Below are 14,316 nucleotides of genomic sequence, written 5' to 3' on the forward strand. Positions count from 1 at the left end.
GCTTACTGGTAGTCACAGCTTCCATACTGTCTTGTATGCTGTTGTACAGGTGTTGGTTAACCAAGCAGTATTACTAGACAACTAGACTTATGCCAATAGAATGTACCACATCAGCAATCTCAAGTGTAATTTAGCGAAGATTCATAAAGTTTAAGAAAGATTGCAAATATTATAAGATATGACAAATGGAATATGAGATGGCTAAAAGAAGAAAAAGTATTATTCCGTGGTGAGATGCAGGAGAATTGATAAGAGTAGGGATAGAACCAAGGTGAATAATGTAAGAGAACATAATTCAAAATGTAAGTAAAACAAGGAAGGGCAATGGTAACAATGGTATAAGAAAAGGGACTGGTATACCTTGAGGTTTGAAGTAAAGTTGGAAAGGTACTGGACCATGAGGAACAGAATTGCAAAAAAAGCACAGCAGTGATAGCCATGACAGCTGAATGAAGTTTAATAAAGGTGGAATGGGAATAAAATATTGTACAAAAGCAAAAAGTGAATATAAGATGTCTAAAATAAAGAAAAATAATTTTGAGAGGATGGGTGAAGCAAACTAATAAGAGGAAGGACTAATGCCTAGATTGACAGTGGGGAAAAATGAAATAAAATTCCTCACCTAACTGATCAAGGACTAGGGAGGGCTAAAAAGAGTAATACATGTATAGAGTATTCTATGGTATTTTTAGTACAAACAAATAATGAACAGATAGGAGTTACCTTGGATAAGTACAGCAATAACCATGGTATTTCACCCAACCAGCCACTGTTTAGACAATGTCAAAAGGAAATAATACTCTTATAAGAGAGGGGAAAGAATGTGAGATGACTTAAGGAAGAATAGCCCTTATGTGAGGTTAGAGTGAGGAGAAATAGTGAGATTAAGGGATAGGAGTATGGCATAGTGTGAGAGAAAGTAAAGTTTACAACAGTAATAAAGCTCAGGAAGTTGGTGAAATGGATTAAGACCAGGAAAGGGTGCTGTGTGGGATTTGGAATAACAGTAATATGAAAAAATATTTGTTATCACCCATTTTGAAGCATCCTCGGCACACTTTGATATCCAAATTTTAATCTGCTTAGAATTATTGGGTATTCACTTTGTTTTTTGGAAGATCAGCTAAGTGTCCCAGTTGGATACACGAGAAAGTGGGCTCAGCTGCCACCTACTTTACTGCCATCTTCTTCTCCCCTATGATTTTTGATAAATAATTTTTCATGGGTCCTTAATCATAGCAGCTGGTAGCCTTCTGTGTTGCTTTATTGCTTGTATTCAACAAGAGAATGGACAGAATACAAAGTGTTATCCTAGACATCCATTTACAACAAGGAGCACACACAATGCCATACCAAAATGAGTTTATTGACATTCCTTGAAGGTGGTATGAGGAAAGAGAAAGCTCAGCCTGAGTATTACATGACATTTGTCAGTGTAAGCATAATCAGCCCAATAATGTGGACTTCTCTTGCTATTGATAAGAACAAAGACTTTTAACAAAATATTTATAGATATTCCCTAGATAAATTAAAAACTGCAGGAAATAAGCTAATGGAATTACATTTACTCTGTAAACTATCTGTAGACACCTATGTTTTTCTATTGGAGCAAAGTGACTATATGTCACTAATAGGAAAATAGTATTTTATATTTTTTGACTTTATGGGGGCTGGGATATTTATCCCAAATTTTTATGTTATAGAGTTGAAGTAGTAATCTTAATAAATAATAATGTACATATAATAATAATAACAATAAAATAATAATAATAATAAAAGCACCACAGTTGTTATGTGAAAGTTGAGCTACTTTTATTTCAGTGTGTTTCATCTTGACTGGGAAAACATTTGTGACAACTGAGAAATTTTCTGAACTCAAATTTTGGACACATGGTTTGACACATGGACTGACAATGTCATAAATGTAATGTTTTAATAATCCTGGAAAGTCCAGCTCATTGACTTCCAAAAAAATACACCTACTGTTAAAGGACATATATAGTCATAAAGGGAAAATATTTAGATCTTTTCATATTTGAAGCCTGTCAAAATTATATATCTTTGTTAAATTTTCATTGTCATCCAAAAAATTGTGCTGCAATAGTGATGGTTAAATTTTTTTGTCAACTTATATATACAGGAATTTAGAAATAACTCAGTAGATTTAGAATACTTCTGATCCTACAGAGTCAATTTCTACTTTTAGGATTATCACCTCCACATGACAAAATAAAGTGTGACAGTCAGGAAAATTATTATTTTGATACTTACAGTATTTTAGAAGCATTTTTCAAATTTTAGCATGTATTATCTTATTTAATGTCTTGTTTGTCCCTCAATTAAGGGGAATATGCTCTTACTAAAAGCTCTGAAAGATCTTGTTTTAGAGGAATTGTTGTATATAAGTGATTAATTTTGTGATATATCATGGAGAAAACTCATACTTTAATCTTTAAAAAATGCCAGTGGTAACAAATAGATCTGCCTTCTGCATTGAATTATATAATTTGTTTGGTTTACATATCCACCTGGTGAAATTAATAACATAATTTATTCTTATAGATGTTTTATTAAATATATAATAAAAAATTGTACATAGTTTAAAAATTAGCCTTATAAACAAGGAGCTATTAACTAAGGAAATAGATTGTGGGATAGAAAAAAATAATCTCTCTGTAACAATTACCTGTGCTCATGTTCTTCTTGTTTTTATTCCTTAAGGACTCTATCACAGCCTTTAATGAAATCTGGGACCCTGTTATACAAGCTTTGCATTGTTTCAGCTGACATTGACATCAGAGTTTCTTTTTATGATTTTACACCTTTATGCACATTGTTTCTGTAATGCTTTGTGGGATATATCTTGGCTCATGGCAATGGGGGTAAGGGCAGGTATGAAAAAGTTATTTGAAAAACTTGTTATGACCAAATCATTTATCTATATGTAATATCCAGATGCCTTGTTCCTTCTGCATATAGGTACAAAAATATTAATTAATCTAATCAGTAGGTTAATTATACATTTATGTAAATTTAAAGCTCCTTAGGAAAGGTTCCATTTTTAACACCTTTCTCCCTTTCCAATGCTTTAAAAATAATATAACTGTTAAAAAATGGAATGTTTGAATTAATGAGTATATATACTTCTAAGATCAAGTTCTAAAAATAATAGATGTCTCCCATACTAGAAGTTCCAGAATATTGACTTGCACAAAAATAACCTACTGTTAAAGAAAAAATGACTAAGTATTAAAAGAGAATTACAATAGTAGTATTATGTTATATATTCAAACATTACAATGGTGAAATGATTTGCATATTTTTATGTCCTGATTTTATAAACAAATTATAGTAGCTCCATGAGAATCCATAATGTTCAGTGAAATAAGTCAGGTGGTAAAAGACAAATACCATATGATCTTGTGTATAAGAGGAACATAATCAATAAAATAAGCATGTGAGCAAAATGGAAACAGGGACATGGAACTAAAGAAAAACCTGGCAGTGACCAGAAGGGAGGGGGTAAGGGGATAATAGGGGAAAGATGGGGAAGAATCAAGGAACATGGATAAAGGACCCATGGACAAAAATAATGGGGGGGGGGGGCAAAGATTAAATGGAGAAGATGGGGGAAGGTAGGGCAGGGGAGAGTAATGGTGGGAGGAGTAATGGAGAGTAAATGGGGACAAGGGCAACTGAACAACAATAAAAAATAAATATATAATAAATTTTACAGGTCCCCAAATTTCATATAACACTTATTTCATTCTATCTTGGTAAACATTCTTTATAGATAACAACTGTAAGATAAATTTCTTTAACATATACATCCTGTCATTCACAAAATGCACACAGTAGGTAGAGTGCTGGGAATTGCAAATAATTCCTACTAAAATAATGTTTCATATTGGGGGTAGAGAACATAATTAATGTACTATTTAGACACAGCCTGATATAATGAGAACAAGGCATTGCTTTGTATGAAGTTAACATTTCTCACATTTTTTTTCTTGTATACTATATACAAAAAATGTGGCATTTCAGCTGTGGAGCCCTTTTAGCTCTTATTTCCCAGTGAAGAAAAACACTTCCATTAATGACATATTTCAAACAACATGGATAACAAAGTTAGAAAAAGAGCAAAAGATCATTATGTTTGAGTATGTTCCAAATGTGTTTGAGAGATTTGAACATCTTTGGAGCTTGCAATTGCTTTTCTTAAAACACTACCTTTTGTGAGATGTCTCTTTACTGAATGCTAAAATAAACTAGATGTCTATTTTGACACAAAACAATGTGCTTTGAGGTGATAGGTTTCTGCCTTAGAATAATTGCTACAAATATACAAGTATTATATTGCCTTCAATCTCTACTAAGCACCAGCACTATCTGCAGCTTCTTATTTAGTGTGGTCCCTGTGGACAATCAGATGTAAAGGAATTTGAACACCATAATAAATACCATATGATCTCACCTTTAATAGGAACCTAAACAACAACAAAAAAAACAAACAAGCAAAATATAACCAAAGACATTGAGGTGGAGAACAGGCTAACAGTGACCATAGGGGAGAAGGGAGGGAATTTCAGGGGAAAAGGGGAAGGGTTTACAGAACAAGTTTGAAGGACACATGGACAAAAACTGGGGGGGGGGGATGGGAATGGAAGGGAGGTAGGGAAGGCTAGGAGGGTGGGCTAGGATAGGAGTAAAAGACAGAAAACTGTCCTTGAACAATTAAAATAAAATAAGAAACAGCAAGCAAAATATAACTGGAGACATTTAAATTAAGAACAATCTGACAGTAATCAGAGGGGAAGTGACAGGGGATAATGAGGGGGGAAAGGGGGAAAGATCATCAAGGAACATGTATAAAGAACACATGGATAAAACCAAGGGGGGTGGAATCAAGAGAGGGAAGTGAGGATAGCTGGAGTGGGGGAGGAGAGGTTGGGGGAAAAGGCAGGCAACTGTACTTGAACAACATATGTTAAAACAAGAAAAAAAATGAACACCATAATGAAGAAAAATAAAAACATACATCAGAAAAACCAACATTCAAATTAAAATAAAAATTTTTTTGCCATGCAAATAATTACATAGCTTTAACAGAAATCATGAAATTATCTACACCTATTTTTCCTATGTGTAGGAGAACTGTAGCTACATTAAACAAGGCAAACAGAACAAAACACTATAGAACCTAAGTATTCAAACCAACCTAACATTTCCTTCTTTTTCCTGTTTGCTTCATCACATTGAATAAAACACAATGGGGCCAGAAGCCTTGTCATTTATAATAACCACATAATGAGATATCTTTCTAGGACATGTGCACAAGTTTGTCCTTCTTATATGGTGAGTGTTCATGAAGGGTATGCTCATTCTAGTTTTCTCAAAACTGTTGAGCCACAATCCCTACAATGATTGGGATGCACTGTGTTGTATCAGCAGAGGTTGTTTTTCTTGCTCTTATTATTGGTTGGAAAGTTTAATATTTGTACCATATATTTATGCTAGTTCCAGCTGATGGGACTGATGCCACAAATAAGTTATGAGTTGAATGTATAAAAGTTTGAATTTTCTGCTTTTGTTTTAGCATGATTACTATGCAAAAGGAAAAGTAGAGTGGGAGGGAAAGAAAGAGTTGATCAGCTCCTAGCTCTGGAATTAGTTGTTAGAAATTATAAAAAAATGGTGGTGCTGCTCAGAAGACATAAGTATATAAAAGCTTGGAATACTTAATGCTCAAATTTTCCCTTAAATTATATAAATAGAAGTAAACATTTATTATCATTTTGTCAAGTGTAGCATAACTAGAATTTATATTTAATTGTTGGTAATGGAGGTATATGAAGATATACACAAACATTGAGAGAGCTTTTTTTTTTTAAATATTGCATTCAGGCTAGCAGTTCATTGAAAATAGAGGAGATAAATCTGAAGGTTAGATCTTAGAAGAAGGCAGTTCTGCATGCACAGCTTTTGCCAATCCTGATTTGGTTTCAAAATAAAAATCATGAAGTACCAATAGGAAAGGAAAATTGATTCAGGGGAGAGGAAAGGGGAATTTTCCCAGAAAAGGTGATGTCACTGCGCAGAAAAATGTCAGGAAAATTTCTATTTCTTTATTCAAGTCCAAACGTGTTGGTTTCTTCTACTGCTGTTAACAGCTTTTCATACAACATGGAGTATGAGGGATAAGGTGGAAGATCCAATCGGTTGAAGCATGTATGTGCCCTGAATGGGAGAGAAAAGATTGGTGAAAGTATGTTTCAATGATACAAGTGGTTTGGATATATTTATGGTTAGTCTGAAGCTGTAGATAAAAAGTGTAACAAAAGTTAGCAGAACCACTATTTAGGACCACCGCAAACATTGCACACTAAGAATAATAGCCTTCTAGACTTGAGTAGAACAGTTGAGGGAGTGAAATAGCTAGAAATAGGTGGTTTGCATTTGTAAGCAAACCACAATGAACTACTAACTGCACTAGCAGACCAATGACAAACTCTGTGGTATCAGCTTCAGTTTTCAATTGAGGTATGAAAATGGATGTGGTTAGTGCAGAAGGAAAACATATAATTAGTATTAGAGTATCATATTCCCAAGCCTCCTTGCCCAACTCTGACTTTTGAATCTTTCTAAACCATGTATGTTGACTTAGAGATGCCAATGGATTCCTTCAAATTCTAATATACAATGCTCTATCAGGTCAGGTGTGTCCTGAAGATAGGATCCTCTACAGTTCCTAATGGGGCAGATTTAAACTGTAGTAGATATTCTGCATTTCTAGGAACAGCTGAGCTTGTGAGATAATCCTCTTTGGGTGCCAAGAGCATCCCTGTGCCATCTTCCCTGGTTTCTGCTTTACTAGTTATGTGCTTCATTCTGCAGACTCATGCATGCCAGAATCTGGCTTCTGCTGACATACTCTGACATTGACCAGAATGTAGTCAAGGAATGGCTTCCACTGACATGTTCTGACATGTGGATCCAGTCAAGACCTGGCATTGCCAGTAGGATGCACAGAGGCCCAAGAAAATCCTATGGAACTTCAAATCAGCCTGACCAGCTAAAGTTTAATATAATGGGTTTTCCTCTTTAGAAGTTGTGGGTTGAAATGGTGTTTTGAGAAGCCAACCAGCACAGGAAAGGGCACTGTACAATAAAATGATAATAAAATGAATAAATAAAAACATAAAAAAATACAAAACAAACATACATATAAACAAAACTGCACAAAATCCTAACAAAAAATAACTTTCCTTCAACAGAATTTTATTTGGAATATTAAACTCTTCTTTTAAATGACAAGATCCTCAGGGAAGTCATGTATTATTTATAACTTTATTTTCAGATTTCCAGAGATCAGGCTGATGCATTGCTCAGTCAGGGAACGGGGAGATTTTTGAGGGGATGGAGAAGATGAGAAGAGGAGAGAAGGAAGGTGGTTTTCCTGCACAAGGAGAATTTGGGGAGAATGCTGTTGTTTTTTGCCTCCCAGCAACCATTCCTTTTTATCCTGATAAAAGCTCCCTTATTGTCCTTGGGAAACTACCACACACCAAACCCACATTCCTACCCCAAGCTCCAAGAGTGGGAACAGGATAATAGAGTATATGACCTTAGGCTTTAAAAATTAAACTTAGAAATGTCAATGTATGTAGCTAGATATTAATAAAAAAGGGAACAAAACTGGCAAAGCTTAGGTTGGAAACTATAGCTTCACATACTCCAGGGGATAGCCACATTGCTTCACCAAGGGGATAAATACCCCTCCATTTCTTAACCCCAAGTAGGAAGGAAGAATCTCCCTGGATAACAACTATCTACCTGGTACTGGGATTATTGTGGGGAGAATGAGGAGAATTCCTCTGCTGAACACATGTGCACTAGAAGCCAAGATGGTAGAGATAGGACTTTCTATTTTGAGGAAGAAGTCATCAAGATGCCAACAAAGGTGAGATGTCTAATCTGGGAAAAACACCAGATTGATAAAAGGACCCAGCCCCAGCCCACAAAGATCTAGAAAATGCATTTGTTGGGGTGGGAGGACCAGCACAAGACTGCAGAGTTTTGGGAGATTGGTCAGTTTGAAAGCCTGAGGTAATAACATCAAAGCTTAGCAAAGACCTCTTGTTATGTGTTCATCTGTGCATTGTCTCTCCATAGCAGTCATGCAGGCCTAGCAACCGCACAAGCCTAATCATGAACTCCAAGTATAGGTTGGGAAGCTTCATAGTCCCAATCATGGGCTCCAAGCATGGGCTTCAATTGTGAGCCTGGCTACAGCAATGCTGCACAGCCAGAGTGCAGCTGGAGACAGAGACTAAACTGACTGTGTGGGGACAGAGAATGAACTGAATTAAATTTGGTATGGACTGAACTGATGGTAGAAAATATCTGGACCCTGGCCCTTCTGGGCTTGGTGAATATAAGGCTGGGCCTCTTCCACAGCTGGATGGATGGAGATGAGGTGTTGGTGGAGATGAGGAGCTGGATGGAGATGAGATGAACCAGGGGGCAGTCTTTTATTTTTATTGCAATAAATCTTAACTACTACATCTCATCCTCCCATATGCAAATCCTGTAAATGCTGTTTCTGTGGATCTGTGAAAGGACCCCATTTCCACCAGTGACATCACAAATATAAAAATAGGAGGAGAGAAGATGGTGGCAAAGTAGATGAGAGCTGAGCTCACTTGTTCATGCACCCAACTGGGACACTTAGCTGATCTTCCAAAGGACACAGATACCAGACAACAGAATCTTAGCAGGTATGAAGTTTGGAGGCCAAAGTATGCAAAGAACACTTCAAAATTGGTGGTAAAGAGGTTTAATAGGCAGACAGGGAAAGTCCTTGGACATGGCACCAGAAACTGCATCTGTCATGGGACAATATTGAGGGAAAGCCTGATTAGTGATAACAGCATAACAACTCCCTCCCCTCCCAGGATGTGGTAATTGGTAATCACAGACCCATGCCAGGAGAGGCTTGAAATGCATAAAGTCTCAAAGGGAAAAAAAAGCACACAGGTACACACACAGCTGGCAAAACACCTAAGCTGGTGCAGTGGTCAGCAGCTAGTACAGTGCCAGAGATTGGGGGGAGGGTCTTGGATGCACATGGAACTGGGAAAAAAGGTGGGCCACAACTGGTTGTGACTGAGACTGAATTTGCCAGAGAGTTGAAGTGTGTAGAAGGCTGGGCAGGATCTCCAAGTGGCAGAAGTGCCCAAAGAGACTTTTTTTTCTAAAGGAAAACTAAGGTGTCCTCTTCAGGGACCTTTCAAGTGCAGCTGCCAGGCCACCAAGGAAAGACAATTGTGGGTGTGATTTGCTCCCACACAGTGCCCCTCATGGACTGATCAAAGGGGTGCAAAGTGACATGGTTTATTGGCACCAGGCCAGTGCAACTGTGCAGAATGGAGAGTATAGGCCACACAGTGCTCTGAGGTGTGAGCTGGAAACTGGGCAGCTGTGATTATTGTAGCCCAGACTTAGCCTCCTTCCTTGTGGAACCAGTGGAAAGGGAAAACAGATTCCAACCCCCCACCACCTGTAGATAAAGATCTGTGAAACCAGCTGGGTAGGCATAAAACCCAGCAGGGGCCTTTTTTGTTGTTTCTTTTTTTTTTTAAGAGTAAGACAGTAAGATGTGGAACAGAGGGAAAAAAAAAAACAGAGACAGATCTAGAAAGAAAATCAAAGGTGAACACCAACAGCTGAGACAAATTTAAGGTGAACACCAACAGCTGAGACAAATTTAACCTAGCTTTTTATCAGAACTTGCATTTTTTATTCTCTGTTCTTTTTGTTTATTTAGCTTTATTGTTTGTTTTGTTTTTTCTTCACTGTTTCATATTGCATTTTAATTTTTCTTCTTTACTCATATTCCAAATAACTGACTACTCTTGGTCTTTTATTTTTTATTCTTTTTGTTCAGCTTATATATTTCTTTTTTAAAAATATATTTTATTGATTATGCCATTACAGTTGTTCTATTCCCCCCTTCATTCCCTTCCACCCTTCACACCCCTCCCTCACCATTCCCTCCCTTTAGTTTATGACCACGTGTCTCAAGTTCTTTAGATTCTATATTTCCCATACTATTCTTGCCCTCCCCCTATCTATTTTCTACCTACCGTCTATGCTACTTATTTTCTGCACCTTTCCCCCCCTTCTCCTCCTCCCACTCCCCTGTTGCTAACCCTCCATGTGATCTTCATTTCTATGGTTCTGCTCCTGATCTAGCTGTCCTCTTAGTTTGCTTTTGTTTTAGGTGTGGTTGTTAATAACTGTGAGTTTGCTGTCCTTTCACTGTTCATCTTCTTTATCTTCTTTTTCTTAGATAAGTCCCTTTAACATTTCATATAATAAGGGCTTGATGATGATGAACTCCTTGAATTTGGTCTTATCTGAGAAGCACTTTATCTGTCCTTCCATTCTAAATAAAAACTTTGCTGGATAGAGCAATCTTGCTTGTAGGTCTTTAGATTTCATGACATGGAATACCTCTTTCCAGCCCCTTCTTGCCTGTATGGTCTCTTTTGAGAAATCCACTGACAGTCTGGTGGGAACTCCTTTGTAGGTGACTGTCCCCTTATCTCTTGCCGCATCTAGGATTGTCTCCTTCATTTACATCTTGGCTAAGGTAATTATGATGTGCCTTGGTGTGTTCCTTCTTGGGTCCAACTTCTTTGGGACTCTCTGAGCTTCCTGGATTTCCTGGAAGTCTATTTCCTTTGCCAGAATGGGGAAATTCTCCTTTATTATTTGTTCAAATAAGTTTTCCACTTGTGGCTGTTTCTCTCCCCCTTTTGGTACCCCTATAATTTGGATGTTGGAACATTTAAAGATGTCCTGAAGGTCCCTAAGCCTCTCCTTATTGTTTTGAATTCTTGTTTCTTCATATTTTTCTGTTTGGTCATTTTTTTCCTCCTTCTGTTCCACTCCATTGATTTGAGTCCCAGTTTCCTTTCCATTACTATTGGTTTCCTGTGCATTACCATTCATTTCAATTAGTTTAGCCTTCATATGTTCCTCTAATTTGTGACTAAAATCAACCAGTTCTGTGAGCATCCTGATCACCAGTGTTTTGAACTGTGCATCTGAAAGTTTGGCTATTTCTTCATCACTTAGATTTATCGGCTCTGGGGCTCTGAGTTGTTCCTGAGCCATGTTTTGTCCTGTTTGTGCCTTTTACATATGAGGGAGGTACCTTGGTGTTCACCAGGGCAGAGCCACCCAGGTCACTGGTTTGGGATGCTGTATATGGGGGCAGGGTCAGAGAGGGACAGTGGTGATCCCCTCTGTGGCTTCCTGCCACTGGGGCCTGCACAGTCTGTCTCACTGCTTGCTCCTTCACCAGTTTATCTGCATGCGAATGTGTGACTGTGGTCAGCCCTCAGTGACTCCACCACCTTGCACCCTCAGTGGGTCTGCCCTCTACTACTCCACACCTGGGGCCTGCCCACAGCTGCCTGCATGCCTGGGTCACGCTCCCAGGTTGGTCCAGTGGCTCTTTCCTGCCTGACCCCAATCTGCTGCTGACTCTGCCCCTCTTACTGGTTTGGCTGAATGGTTCATTGTTGTCAGACTTACGTATAGCTCAATTTTCTGTGGTTTGGCTGAGTTTTTGTTGCTAAAACTTTGTTGTTTTTAAACTTGGTTGTGTGAGAAGGCACAATGCTTCCACCTATGCCTCCATCTTGGCGGAAGTCCTCCCAGATTATATTTTTCTAATCATACTATTAATACAAATCCATACAGCACCCTTCTCTGGTCTTAATTGACTTCATCAGATTCTTGAGCTTTATTACTGTTGTCATAAACTTTATTTTCTCTCACACTATGCCATGTTTCTAACCCTAACTTTTGCTATTTTTCCTCCCCTTAACCTCTCATAAGTGCTTTTCTTTCTTAAGTCAGTTCACATTCTTTTTCCCTTCTTATAAGAGACTTATTTCCTTTCCACCTTTCATAAACAGTGGCTAGTTGAGTGAAGTACCATGGTTATTGCTGTACTTCTTCAAAAGATCTCCTATTTGTTTGTACTTGGAATCCCAAAGAATAATCTCCCCCTGACTTACTCCATTTCTCCTTCTGCTTCCTGCTGATCAGTTGAGGGAGGAATATTATTTCATTTTCTCCCCCAAATATCAACCTGGGCTATACTTCTTACTCTTGTGAGTTTGCTTTGCCCGTCCACTCAGAATCATTTTTGTTTATGGTAGACATCTCATATTCAAGTTTTGCATTGGTACAATAGTCTTATTCCTGTTATATCTTTATTATACATCATTCAGCTGTCATGGCTATTAAACCTGCTGTATTTTTTTCTGCAACTTTGCTCCCACTAGTCCAATACCTTTTCAATTTTACTTCAAGCCTCATCGTATATTCTTCCAATGTCTTACCCCATTGTTCCTATTGCCATTTTGTATTTTACTTACATTTAAAGTTATATTCTCTCTCTTTCTTTGCCTTGGTTCTATGCCTACTCTTATTGATTCTCCTCCCTCTCACTACTCAATAATATTTGCCCCCCTTTTAGTCATCTCATATTTCCTTTGTCATATCATAATATTGGTAATTTCTCCACACTTTTATTAATCATTGATGAATTATTGTTGAGATTGATGATATGGCTGCAGGGAACTTTTTGCTGCAATAAGTTTGTTTGTCTGGTAATACTGCTTTGATAACCAACACCTGTACAACAGCATACAACACAAAGTGGAAGTTGTGACTATCAGCACATTTGTTTGAAGGGATAAGCCACCAACAAAGTAAGGTCCAAGTACAACAAGAGAGCCCATGCAAAAGGAAGAAAGTACAACCCTAGAGCATCCAGACAAGGAGATCAGAGATACCACACCACTGAGTCCCACAGAACTCCTACCACAGATGTGTACCCAATTAAAACAGCTGGGAAAGCAGATCATCCTGACACACAGAAGCAAACAAAAAAGTCACCAAAATGGAGAGACAAAAAAAAAACCCCAACTGAAAGAAATGGAAGAATCCTCAGTAAAAACCTAAATGAATTTGAGGCAAGTAAACTATAAGGCATAAAATCTAAAAAATGATTATAAGGTTAAGAGGAACTCAGTGACAACTACAAGGCGCTGAATAGGAACTACAACAGCATGAAAAAGGAAATAGAAACTATAAACAAGAACCAGGAATAAATGAAGAATACAATATCTGAAATAAAAATACACTGGAAGGAATCACAAGCAAACAGGATGAAACAGAGCACCAAATTAATGAATTTGAGCTAGGTAGAGTAGCAGCATGGAGAAAGATTCAAAAAGTATGAGCACAGCTTAAGGGAACTTCAGGACAACATGAAATGCAACAACATTAGAATCATAGTAATAACAGAAGAGAAAAAAAGAGGAAGGAATAGAAAACCTCTTTGAAGAAAAATGACAGAAAACTTCCTTAACTTGGAAAGGTCCATGCATGTTCAGGAAGCACAGAAGTTCCCAATCAAGATGAACCCACAGAGGCCAGATCCAAGACATATCATAATTAAAATGACAACTTTTAGAGACAAAAAGAGAATCTTAAAACATCAAGGGAGAGGCAGATAGTAACATACAAAGGAGCTCCAATAAGGTAGCAGAAACACTACAAGCCAGAAGGAAATGATGATAAATATTCCAAGAAATGAAAAGCAAAGGCCTACAACCAAGGCTAATCTACCCAGTGAGGATCTCCTTTAAAATGGAAGGCAAAATAAGGAGTTTCACAGATAAAGGAAGGCTAAAGAATATACCTTCACCAAACTAGCATTGAAGACATGCTAAAGGGACTACTTTTAGAAGAGGAAGGTATAGAGTGAGAGAGAAAGGAACACAGGTGCAAAAGGAAAAAATGACAATGAATAAACACCTTTCAGTAGTAACATCAAATGTAAATGGATTAAATGCTCCAAAGATATAGGGTAGCTGGATGAATAAGAAAACATGACCCCATACATGTTGTCTACAGGAGACCAACCTTGAAAAAAACACCTACACAGAATGAAAGTGAAGTGTTGGGAAAAAATATTTCACATAAATGGACAGGAAAACAAAGCCAGAGTGGCAAAAATATCAGACAAAATAAATTTCAAAAGAAAACCCAAAGAGACAAAGAAAGTCATTTCATAATTCTAAAGGAAGGAATGCATCAGGAAGCTATAAACATTGTATATATATATACATCCAACATAGAAGCACCCAAATATATAAGGAAAACCTTGAAAGAATTCAAGAAAGACATTGATAGCAACACGCTCATAGTAGGAGATTTTAACACCCCACT

General features: G+C 37.4%; 1 protein-coding gene across 1 annotated transcript in view; it reads right to left on the reverse strand.

Moving 5' to 3' along the window:
- Positions 1 to 6,125: 6,125 nt before the first annotated feature.
- Positions 6,126 to 14,316, reverse strand: part of HECW1 (HECT, C2 and WW domain containing E3 ubiquitin protein ligase 1) — a 675,231-nt gene continuing 667,040 nt past the window's right edge. The window contains exon 28 of the mRNA XM_053662971.1: positions 6,126 to 6,237. Within this exon, the coding sequence (XP_053518946.1) occupies positions 6,126 to 6,237 (112 nt within the window). The remainder of the gene's footprint in view (positions 6,238 to 14,316) is intronic.

The sequence above is a fragment of the Artibeus jamaicensis genome, unplaced genomic scaffold (assembly GCF_021234435.1).
Source record: "Artibeus jamaicensis isolate MK-2021 breed Jamaican fruit bat unplaced genomic scaffold, CSHL_Jam_final contig_311, whole genome shotgun sequence".
NCBI classification, from domain to species: domain Eukaryota; kingdom Metazoa; phylum Chordata; class Mammalia; order Chiroptera; family Phyllostomidae; genus Artibeus; species Artibeus jamaicensis.